At 59.2% G+C, this 12144-nt stretch overlaps 1 protein-coding gene across 1 annotated transcript in view; it reads right to left on the bottom strand.

Moving 5' to 3' along the window:
• DOC2B (double C2 domain beta) overlaps nt 1–11804 on the bottom strand; it is a 36971-nt gene extending 25167 nt beyond the window's left edge. The window contains exons 1-3 of the mRNA XM_055319265.1: nt 11273–11804; nt 3387–3466; nt 269–343 (exon numbers count right to left, since the gene is read on the bottom strand). Coding sequence (XP_055175240.1) covers nt 269–343; nt 3387–3466; nt 11273–11675 — 558 coding nt within the window. The 5' untranslated portion in view covers nt 11676–11804. The remainder of the gene's footprint in view (nt 1–268; nt 344–3386; nt 3467–11272) is intronic.
• Nucleotides 11805–12144: the final 340 nt, after the last annotated feature.

The raw sequence follows: 12144 nt of genomic DNA, 5'->3' as shown, positions 1-12144 counted from the left end.
TGCTTCTCATAAAATGCTGACCTAGAAATTCTCTGGAGGGTTTCCCCAATTCATCAGGCAAGCAGTGCTGACCTGAGGTTCCCAGGAAGTCTGGGGGCTGTGGGGCTAACTGGGTGCTCTGGGTGGAGGTGAATCACGGAGATCCCATCAACTTGCTTGATCTGTGAGAGGCCACGGGAGGTATGTACCTCCCTGGGCATCCCGAGTTCAGCCTGGGCCCAACCCAGCAGGCAGAGTTGGCTGACAGGCCTGGGGTGGACCCCCTCACCTTACTGGCTCCTGGCAGCAGATGCAGCTTGACATAGGGGTCTGCTAGCCCATTGTGGTCCATCGGCTTCAGGCCCTGTGTGGAGGGGAACAGCAAAAGGCGTGAGATGGGAGCTGGAGACACAGAGCAGCCAGGGCCTCCAGGCACCTCGGTGGGCAGGTATCCCTTGTCCCTGGGCCTCCCAGCTGGGTCCATTCAAGACCCTCTCTGCATAGGCCCCCTGCGCCCATGCTCTCAGAACAGTGAGGATGACCCAGGGCTGGTGCTCTCCCCTTCCCCTTAGTGTCCTGGCCCAGGGCAGGTGTCATGGGGTGTCTTTCAAGACCAGACTTTGTCTTCCTATTCTCCCTTTCTGTGGATGCCAGGTGACTCCTCCACCTCTGAATGAGGTCCTCATTATCCTGCTTTGGTGTGGCCCTTCCTTCTTCTGGATTCCCCTTCCCCCATTCCCCAACAGAGACTTCCCTCACTGATCCCATGTCCACGTGACCCTCTTGACCTTCTGTCCACTCACCTATAGATTTCCCTCTTTACCATGGGAAAATGTTCTGTGTCCTGGAGACCAGGCTCAATTTCTTTCTGGATTTGCCACAGCTCCCTGCCACCTAAGTCTAAGGAGGCCATACAACCTGGCTGGCCATGGAGGGTCCCTCCACAAGATGGCATCCCTCACTAACTTTGAATAACCAGTCAAGTATGCACAGCCAGGGACCCGATGGAACCATAAACAGACAAGGGCTTATCTGACCTCATGACTGCTCTTAGCTCTGAAAATTATACTCTTTTTATTCTGCGGTGGCACGCAGACATGTAGGGAGGCAGCTGTGATATGTGTGGCATCACAGATGAGCTGCCAAGTTGGCTACTCAGGACCAGACCCACCTCTAAGGAGGACTGAGGCTCCCTCCTCCCCCTGACCTTGGTTTGGTTTGGAGAGCTTGGGGGGAAGAGGAAGCTGAGATAGGAGGTGGGCTCCTCCAGTCCCCCCACGGCTCTGCTCCTGGGAAGGAGCACACAGACTTTAGATCCAGGCTGGCTGGGGCACACATCTCTGCTCCTGCACTTACTAGCTGGGAGGGTGGAGGAGTGACTTTGCCCCAGAGCCTCAGTGTTATCTATAAAAGGGGTTACTAGTTCTCATTTCCCAAGGGTAGGCCAGGAGTAGAGGTGGCAATAGTACCGCGTGGCAATTTGTTCCCCTTCCTCACCCAATGGGCCCCTTTGAAGATGCTGGAGAGGTGGCTGAGGGCTGGTGTGAGGGTATCTGAGCTGTGCAGGAGCTTCTGGGGCTCTGCCTGTGCCCGGCTCTGCAGCCCCGTGTGCACCCATGGCGAGGAGGCGGGCCTCCTGGACACAAGTCCCCCATCTCGGCCTCACCGCCTGTCCCTGACATGCCCAGGGCTGGCCATCCAGTCAGTGCCTTCCCAGTCGTTCTGGGCATGAATTCCCAGGTGTGCGTGTTTGTGTGGGTGGGGGGCTGGGTACCTGCCTCCTCTAGGACAGCAGCTGGGTCCTGTGACTGCGCACATACTCACTTGATGCTCACAGCCACTGCATAGGTGGGGTGTTTACCCTATTTTTACAGAAGCAAACTGAAGCTGCCCTGCTTACCCAGAGGGTATGGCCGAGTCAGGGTCCCAAGTCCATGGCATATGGCCCCCCGTGCAGGGCCCCTCCACCTGTCAGCCCTACTTCAGCCTCCTTAACCCCCTTTTGCTCCCTCCCCGAACCCCAATTCAGAGCCCCAGTTCCTCCTAGGTTTGTAGCACCCCCTCCCCTGCAAAACTGGATCTCAGCAGATAATGACCTGGAGGATGGGATCATTCTATGGCTTGGGGTCCTCTCATGCCCCACCTCCAGTGTTTTGAGCGACACATCCCAAAGGACACACACAGGTACCCACAGAGATTCACAGATGCACACATGCACCCCCCCTCCCCAGCACAGCCCCACAATCCTTCTAGAGCCTGGGTAGGGAAGGCAGGGCACACAGCACAGAGGGGCCTGGTGTCTGGGCTGGGAAGGGGAATGGATGGCTCTGGCCAGAGTGGCCTGCCAGCAGGTGCCCATTCCCCAGTTCCCAAGCCTGGACAACTGCTACAAAGCTGGGTGAAGAGAGAGGGAGAGGGATATGCCAGGGCCCTGCAGCCTGCCCTCCCCTTGGCACAGCTGGGAGTCACCATTCTCGACTCCTTTCCTAGGGGCAGGTCTGGAACCCTGGCAGCAAGCCCGGGCAGCTCCCCAAGGAGAGGGCTGTGCCCGATCACGACACTGGGCCCAAAGTGGACACTGCCGTGGCAGCCCAGGCGTGCGGGCCCAGGCGGGGGAGGAGGAAGGGGGGAGGGAGGCGCCAGGCAGCCTGACCCTCTGAGTGGGCAGAGGCATGGCTGTGGGTGCTGTGGGCAGGGAAGCTCACAGGGTGGGTTGAGGGCAGGGTCTGGGCCCAGGCAGCTCTGATTTTAGTCCCTTGCCCTGAGCCCAGCCCAGGCCCAGACCCCTCCACGGCTCTACGGGGAGTCCTACCTTGGCTACACTACTACCCTTACCTTGGGAGAGAACATCAACTTTGGCACCTTCCACCCAGAGGGATCGATGCACAGGGCAAAGGGAACAGCACGGCTAAGAAGAAAGCTGATGCCTGGCAGCCCGAAGCGGGACATGCTCCTGGTTCCAACCCAGGGGCCAAAGAGCAATGCTGGGGTCCCGAGCCCCAGAGATGGAGCTCCTGCCTGGAGCCCACTCACTCCGGGTGGGAACCTTCAGGAGGCCAGAGGCAACCAATCCAACCCCTGCCCCCCTGGCCATCAGGACAGCCTGTCAGCTCTCCCCTTCCCTCCTCCCCACCACAGGCCCTCCCCAGCTCTTGCCCCACACTGCTGCCCCCCACGCCTTCCTCCTTTCATTCTCTTCTTGCCTTTTTCTTCTACTCCTTCCCTGGATGTCTGGCTGCGGGAGGCTCTTAGGGCAGCTGAGGAGATTTAGGCAAGATGCACCCATGGTGCAGATGCCACAGAGCCTGGACAGGAAACAGTGCGGCGGACAGGCCCTCGGACCTCAGCCCCTCACCTGCACCCAAGGCCCTGGACCCGGGGGACCGAGGCGGCCGGCGGGGGCCTACCTTGGCCTTGCTGATGGTACAGTGGAGGGCGTTGTTTTCCTGGTCGTAGAGCAGGCTGAAATCCAGCGTGCCCAGGGCAGCTGCGGACAGAGGGCTCAGGTCATGCTCTGGCCACACAGTGGAGGAGAGTCACCCACCCCTGTGCAGTGGGACAAGGTGCCACATTGCCACAGTGACTGCCATCAATTGAGCACCTACTGGGTGCAATCCCTCCGCCCAGCCTCCCGGTGCTACCAGCACAGCCAGGTTCCAGATGCGGGACGAGTGGAGGCTCAGTGAGGTTAGGTCAGCCCCAGTCACCACAGGTGGTGGCCCAAGTCAAACCCAGGCAGTAGGCCCCACAGCCCAGGCCCCTGTGGTTGGTCCCATGTTGTGCCACCATACAGGGCACTCAGCCAAAGGTCCCTGTCCTCCTGCCCTCCTCATGCAACTGCCAGTCTTGGCGCCATGCCTCGGTTTCCCTGATGGTTAACTGTCACAAGGATTGTGTAGGGAGGCAGGACAGGGCCTTGAGAACCTCTGGGCCCTGGCCAGGCTGACAGGCTGATCCACCCCCAACACTTAGCGCTGCAGCTCCCCAGTCTCTCCGTCCCTTGGGGGGCCCTGGGCAGGCTGCCAGAAGCCAGCTGGGTCCTCACGCTGCAAACTGCCAGCCTCTTCAAGGCAGTGGGTGAGTCCCTAGGGGCAGGCAGAGTGGGCAGCGATAACTAGGTGCAGCCGTAGCCATCAGGGACAATCATGCATGGCAGCTGTGGCCCGTTGTGCTCACGTGGCTCCTGGCGTGAAGGTGGGGGTTGTGGGTTGGGGGACAGCAGACCTCAGGGGGCAAATCTCTAGACAGCAAGATGCACATTGACAGATGTCTTTAGAAACCCCGATCCGGCACACAGACTGCTGGGCTGGTCAACTGGCAACCTGTTCGTTTGTTCATTCATTCATTCATTCATTCATTCATTCATTCATTCCCAAGCCTTATTACAATAAGCTGGCCTCTAGGGATGAAAATATCAAGAAGGCGGGGTTCCTGCCCCAAGGAAAGCATAACTTAATGGGAGACACTGATGAAAAGAATCTGCCCTAGCAGAGTCTGGTGAGCCAGGAGCAATAGGAGTTCAAGGGGTATGCCTTGCCTGGTTGTGAATGGGGGCCACCAGGGAAGGATCCCTAGAGGAGGTGATGCTTCACCCAAGCCACAAAAGATGAGTAGGAGTTGGCCAGTGCACAGTGGTGCTGGGAGAAAGGGCACTCCAATCCTAGGCCAACTGGAGGTGAGAGGCTGAGCCGCGGAGGTGAGGCTGGGGGAAGGGCGAGGCTCTCCAGGCCAGCAGCACCTAACGCGGTTCTAGATTCATGCCGAGCCTGGATATGCTCATCTCATGTATCTGCTGCTTTTGCACTACAATGCCACAGCTGAGTAGATGCCATACGCCTGCAGACCTCGGGGCATCGTGGGGGTGGGGGTGCGGACAGTATGGCAAAATTTGGCTTTGCAGAGAAACAGGCAAATTAAGGCCCATGTGGAGCCTCCCTTATTCTGAGGTGATGGCACTAGGTTGCATTTGTCTTGCTCTCTAGCTTCTAAGACAGGGTAAGGAAGGCACTCGGCTCAGTCTCTGCCCTTGCCCTGGAGGGGCACAAGTGGGGTACAAGACCCGCCGCGCCTCTGACACCTGACCCTGGGTTCAAGTCCTGGCTCTATGCTTCCTTGCTGTTTGACTTTAGCTAGCTTTTCTAGCCTCTTTGTTCTCAGTTTCCTCATCTGCAGAATGGAGACGCAATAGTATCCAGTTCACAGCACTGTGCTTTGACAGCCCCTGGGGTACAGAAAATGCTCAGTACGTAATTATAAAAGGAGCAGATCCACTTAGGTTATTTTTCTGGATAAATGTACTTGCCCCTCTGAGACGCCTGCTGGAATGAACTCGTTCCAAACTGGTTCACTCCCCTCCCAGCCTTTGTGAAGACAGTATACAAATGGTCACTTACACTCTTCTGAATGACCTGAGTCATCGCTGTGACTACAACTCCCATTCCATGCGTTGTGGTTGCAGCCTGGATGAAGTGATCCCCAGCAGCCACTCTTTGAGGTTTACCTAGGTTTTCTTCATTTTTCTGCCTCCCCCTTTGCTAACAGCCTGAAACTCCTCTTAGAATACTTGCCTCTGATAGCACAAACGGCCCTCCTTCCTTTTCCATAGCACTTGTTCCTCCTACCAAACCAGGTGCAAACACCTGCTAGAATTGTGTCCAAACTATGAGTCAGTAGGCCTTGAGCAGAGCCTATTTGTGCTTTTCCTAAGTAGAGTTAGGGTGCTTTGGAGCTCGCTGTATCTGGCCGGTTTCTGGACTCCCATCTATGCAGGCTGGAAGTGAGGTATATAACACCATGCCTATAACGACAACCACAGCCATGGTCCCAAGATTCTCCAGGTCCACGCTTTTCTAATATTCTCCAACAGCTATAAAGCTGTTGGCTTTATGTGATAGTAAATTAGTCTGCTGCTCAGTTCAGGCCTACCCATGGCTTGTTCTCTCAAGACATCAGCCTCCAGAGAGGAGCGACCATGCCTCGAGCCACGCCAGCGACACCGGCAAAGAACAGATGTTCGATCTGCACAGCCAGGCCATTCAACCCAATTTGCTCTCCAGCTGTTCACAGGAGCAGGGATTTGGTGATGCCCACGAGTTAAGATGCACACTCCGCAATCTCGCCCATTTCCCACTCTCAGAGGAGGCCAGCCAGCCAGACATTGGGGCCACCTGCTCCACACTGGGAATCTCAGGTCCTGGAGAAGAAAGGAGCCCCCTTGCTGGCTCTGCAGACATCTCTGTTTAAGGAGGGCTGACACCGTTCAGTGAAAGTGATACCCATGATCAATTCCCAGGAACAGTACACCCTGGGTCCCCTCCATGCGATTGACGAATTCTTTTGACTGCCACTGGAGGTTTTGTAAGAAATAATGGTTTATAAATGTTTATAATAGTTTATTATAGTTTATAAATAGAAGTATGGTCACTATTTTTAGAGATTTGCTGGTGGTGGAGCTCTCTTAGGGATCTTACAGTCCGAAGTCTTCATTTCCCATTCAGAGAAATGAGGCTCAGAGAGCATCGGTGACCTGGTCAGGGTGGCCCAGCAGAACTAGACACAGAATCCAGACCTCTTCATTTCCATCATGACAGTTCTTTTCTTAAAGCCTACTGGCTTGGGGGCAGCCCAGGTGGCTCAGAGGTTTAGCGCTGCCTTCAGCCCAGGACGTGATCCTGGAGACCCAGGATCAAGTCCCACGTCGGGCTCCCTACATGGAGTCTGCTTCTCCCTCTGCCTGTGTCTCTGCCTTTTTCTCTCTGTGTGTCTCTCATGAATAAATAAATAAAATCTTAAAAAAAAAGCCTACTGGCTTGGGACACCTGGGTCACTCAGTGGTTGAGCATCTGCCTCTGGGTCAGGTCGTGACCCTGGGGTCCTGGGATTGAGTCCCCGCATCAGACTCCCTGCAGGGAGCCTGCTTCTCCCTCTGCCTGTGTCTCTGCCTCTCTCTGTGTCTCTCTTGAATGAATGAATGAATGAATGAATGAATGAATAAATCTTGAAAAAAAAAGTCTACTGGCATCCCCTCCCCCCTTTTTTGTCTGCTACTTTGTGTAGCTGAAATCTCAGGATGATGCAACAGAGAACCAGAGAGAGAAAAGCAGAGTTGCTGTCAGGGACAAGGGAGGGCTGGGCCGCCATCCTAGAGGGGCCTCTGAGCTGGAAAGGGAGCTGTGGGCTTCTGGTACAGATAAGGAGGGTCCTAAGGGTAGGGGAAGGTGCTTATCTGTGTGAGCCACTGCATCCTGCCCTCCGCCCACTGAAGTCACATGTCCTGGCTAAAGTTTACAACCTTGGAAAAATAATGAGGGTTGGTCACTAATGGGCCGGTGAGAGTTGTCACTCGCTTGTCGATAATTATAGAGCTTTAATGGGGCTAATTCAGAGAAAATCAGGCTCAAGCCCCTGTCAGTTCCTGTAAGGCCAAACATCCCTTTGCTCTGCTGATGGAGACTGACAGCATCATTCTGACCTTGGTTTGTACCTGGACTTTCCTCACCCCCGTATACCCTTGGGAATAGGAAATCAGCCCTTGCTCGTTTTTTTTTTTTTAAGAAAAATGTCAGTCTCTCAAATAGTTCTAAAAAACTGTGGCAAGAACCACAGAAAGTGCATTTCCTAGATGGGGAGGCACTATGAGGCACTGAGCCTAGCACTGCAGGGGAGACAAAGAAGAAGGAGCCCTATGTCCCTGCCTCCCAGGAGCTCAGAGGCCAAGGATTAGAACTTTAGGACCTTCAGCAGTCTATTCATTCTCCAGCTTTAAATTATTCAAAGGTTCACCACTGCCTCCTGGACTTGGTTTAACCTCCTTGGTGTAGCATTTAAGGCCCTCTGTGACCACTTTGTCCTCATTCTGGGTCTTTCTCCCTTACTTCAGACACTTGACTGTGGCACCTCTGGTTGTTTCTTCTACCTCTACCTGTGCACATGGCAGTCCCCGTGTCAGGAGCATCTTGCTTTCCTAATTCCACTTAGTCAGCCTGCTTCCTCCCTTCTCACAGCCTTCTCTGTGGGTAAACTATGTAAACCAGCACTTCCATTTGGGTTGCTGCCTCCCTCTCGTCACTGCTGGGCTACTTGTGCCTCTGTGTTTCCACGAACTCCCTCATGTCAGAGACTCTGTCTCAGGCATTCTTAAATCTCAGCACAGTGCCCGACACACAGCTGATCTTGTAATGTTGAGTACATAAAACTGTGGTCTGAGCCGGCATGTGCGGAAGGAAGGGGACTCGCAACCAGCAGGGACTGGGAAATGCTCCCAGATGAGGGCCTTTGGGACAGTGCTTCCTCCACTCCATCCTTGCTCCAGGCGCTCATGGGCACCATTCCTGAACCAGCCCAGGGTGAATCATGTAACGGCAGGTGTAAGAGCAGGCATGTGACACAATTCTGGCCAATGAGACAGAAGGACAGGTCTCCTGGGGACTCTGGGAGAGCTCTCCTCACTTTCCAACCGAGATATGGGCAAGGAAACTTGTCCTTCTCATATTTAGGATCTTAGTGTTACATGTGACATCTGGACCAACAGCAGCCACCCTGGACCAAAAGAGGTCAGCCTAAGAAGAGCAGAGCACAGCCAGGTGGAAAGGGGGACAGAACCAGCACCTTTGAGATTGTTGACGAGCCTGGGCACAAACCTCCCTGGGCATTTGCCATCTCACTGTGCTCATTGTTTCAGGCACTTTGAGTTTTTTGTTATTTGCAACCCAAACATTCTAGTCCTCATAGTTTGAAGAATGGACTGGGCTTCCACAGGTGGAGGTTGGGTGGGAGAGCATGGGGAGGGGGGGAGGGGGGAGAACCCGACTGGGGGGCAGCAGGCAGTGGAGTCCACTGGGCCAGGCCACACTAGGGACCAGTGGGAGGAAGGACACTTCTCACCCCAATGTTCACTGCCTTTTCTCCCTATCACGGCCCCTGTTAGATCAGTCTGGAACATGTGAATTTCGTGCTTGTGTCTTGAGGTGACTTAATAAAGCATAGGCTTTAAAGAGAAGGGAAAAAAAGACTGAATAAATAAACAGCACTTCATTCTCAGCTTGGACAACAGAGCAACCGCCCTAATTTCTTTTTGTTAGAACAGAGATAATCCAATAATTAGGGCAGCAAATAGCATAACCCCGGCTAAAGCCATAATGAACCATCTGGCTTAAATCATTTAGGCTAATTCTAGGGATCTGGTTGTCAGAGCCGAGAGGGGTCCAGGCCAAGGTGTGGGGTGGAAAGTGGTTCCACCCCAGAACCCGGTCCCACCACAGGAAGGAGCCAAGATTTCTGTGTCCCCATGCCTGGGAAGTCTGCTCGGCCACTGATGAGATCCAAGCCTGGGGTGGGCTGCTCCTTGAAGGGGACAAGTGACCCAAGCTGGCCCAGGCTCAGCCATAAGCCTCCTCCTTAGCTTTTTTCAGGAGACCACCTGGTGATATGGGTGTGGCCAGCCCACCATCCGGACTGGTCAGGCTGTGACTCATGTGAATCTGTCCCCTGCTAGGACATGTGAGCTCCCTGGGTGGTGAGACCCACTCCTGTTCCCCTTTGCCACACTCTCTGCTGCTGGGACAGTGCTCAGTGGAGAACTGGAGTCGATGGGCTGGAGATGAGGCAGCTGACCTGCTTTGGGGACTTTCGGGACTCTTCCTCCTCACCTGGGGGTTGAGGGAGGGCCCGAAGAAATGACAAGATTTCTCACCCTGTAACAGTGTGTCATCCAGAGGGCCCTTGGTGGCACCAGGAGGGTTGCCTGAAGTTCATGTGGAAGCCCTGCCCTGCCCTCTCACTCCCTTGGCACAGCACGAAAGATGTCCAAAGGGGAACAAATTCCCTACCCCTTCTGGAGGTGGCTTTGGATTCAGGGCATCCAAAGGGGTGACTTGGGTTCCAGTTAGGGCCTGCCCAGATGCATGGAAGGTGAGGGGGTGCGATTTGCCCAGGGTGTGGGGAGCTGGGGGTGGGGAAGATTCGGGGCACAGCCCTGAGGGCATATACTCTCTGCAACCCAATTTCCCCCAGCTGGCAGGGAAGTGGAGGGAGAGGGCTGCTCCCCGCCCCCACACCCAGAGGCAAGGCCTCAATACCCCAGGATTCGGCCAGCGTCCAGGCCCACAGAAAGTGCACAGGGGGCAGTTTCTCCCCTTGGAGGGCAGAGGACAGGCCTCCTCCAGCTCTCTCCTCCTGGGCCTCCCTCGGTAGGACGCTGAGAGGTCGGCCACCTCCCCCAGTGACACTGGTGATCTCCCCCTTCAGCTTCCAGAGACCCACTTTATGCTTGGGGAAACCCCAGGCCCCCGGCCCTAGGCCCACGGGAGCCCGCAAACCAGGCGCGGCCACCCTCGCGGCGCCGAGCGACCCTCGGCTCAGGCCGCGAGCGACCCCTGCCCGGAAGGGCGCACCTCCCGGGCGGGCCGGGGAGCGGGGCTACAGCGGGGCTGGGTGGGGCCCTAGCGAGCTGCGCTACCTCCCAGCCCCACCCCCATCCCGCGCTAACCCCTTCCGAACCCGGCCTCGGTTTCCCCTGCAGTCCCGGGTCCCGCGCGGCAGGCGCTCTCAGAGGCCCGAAAGGCAAGGAGCGCCCGCCGGCCCGGCCTCGCCCCGGGGGCCCCGGCGCTCGCCCACTGCCCGGGGCTCGGGGCTCGGGGCTCGGGGCTCGGCCCGGAGAGAGGGCGGCGCGGGCTGGGGGGCCCTTCCCGGCCTTGGGAAGCGGGCGTAACAGGTGGGCGAAGGTCGGCGCCGGGAGAGCGCCGCGGCGGGGTCCGCGGGCGCGGGAGGTGGCGCGGCCAAGGGTTTTGCAGGGGACGAGCGGCCCCGCGGTCCTCCGTGCTCGGCCCGCACCGGGAGCCGCTGCGCTCTGCGGGCCGCCGGGCCCACTCGGGAGGCCGGCCCGGCCGCGGCCCCGGGCCCTCGGCGGCGAGGACCGCGCGGCCCGCAGCAACTGGTGTCTCCCCGGGGCGCAGCTCCGCCCTTCCCGGGAACAAAAGCCGCCGCCCGCGCCGGAACTCCCCGCCGGCGGGCCGAGAGGGGGCGCGGCGCGGGTGCGCAGATCCGGGCCCCGGAAACGGGACGCCCTCAGCGGGCGCCCCCAAACTTCCCACCTCTCGGGTATGGACCCGGGGAGGGGTAGGGTTGGGTCCGCAGGGCGCGCGAAGGGCGCGCGGAGCGGGCGGGGGGCCGCCCCCCGCGGGAGTGGGCGCCGGCGACAGGGGGCCCGCGGGGGCCGGGCGCGGGCGGCGAGGTCGGGGAGCGCGCAGACGCCGGGCCGGGGAGGGGGCGGGACGTCGGCGAGTTGGAAACTTACTGCAGTCGTCGGACTCGTAGCCGTCGGCGTCCGGCTCGTCCTCCGGCGGCTTGGCGGGCGGCCGCCCCGGGGCGGGGGCGGGGCCGGGGCGGGGGCCGGGGCCGGGGCCGGGGCCGGGGCCGGGGCCGGGGCCGTAGGCTCCGAAGAGCTGGTCGACGTCCTCGTCGTCGTCGCGGGCGCCGTCGGAGGGGCTGCGGCGGCCCGCGCTGGCCGCGGCGGGGCGCGCGGGGGCGTCCGGGGCCGCGGCGGCGCGGGGCCCGGCGTCCGGGGGCAGGCCCCGAGGGAAGCGGGGGAAGTAGTCGGAGATCTGCTTGATGGGCCGAATGGGGCCGGGGCACACGTCGATGGCCATATGCTCCTGGATGCTGATGGTCGCTTTCTCCCCGCGCCGCCGGAGGGTCATGCAGGCAGCGCGGCCCCGCCCGGGCGCGGCCCTGCCCGGCCGGGGATGGCGGGGAGGCGGTTCAGCAGGCCCCGCGGGGCGCGGCGAGGGCTGCGGGCACCGCCGGCGGCGCCCCCCGGACGGCCCTGACGCGGCTGCTCTCGGCTCGGCGGCGGCCGGCTAGTGAGCGCCGGGGGCCGGCAGGCGGGGGGCGGGCCCAGGCCGCGTCACCGGCGGCAACCAAGCGGTGTGAGCGAGCGGGCTGCGCGGGCGGGCGCCGAGCGGAGCGAGCCGGGCGGGCGGCGCCGCACTCCCTCGCGCTGGCCCGGCGCGCGCACCCTCGCGGGCCCCGGGCGCCTTCCACGCGCGCACAGCGGCGGGCCCGCGGGGAGGCCGGGCCGGGAGCCGCAGCACGCGCCCGCCGCGTTCCCGCCCGTGCCGGCCCTCGCGGGGCTCTGTTCGCTCGCACAGGACACACGCGGCGGTGCCG

The sequence above is a fragment of the Nyctereutes procyonoides genome, unplaced genomic scaffold, assembly GCF_905146905.1.
Source record: "Nyctereutes procyonoides isolate TBG_1078 unplaced genomic scaffold, NYPRO_anot_genome, whole genome shotgun sequence".
Classification (NCBI taxonomy): Eukaryota; Metazoa; Chordata; class Mammalia; order Carnivora; family Canidae; genus Nyctereutes; species Nyctereutes procyonoides.
This window is presented reverse-complemented; position numbering and strand designations above follow the sequence as displayed.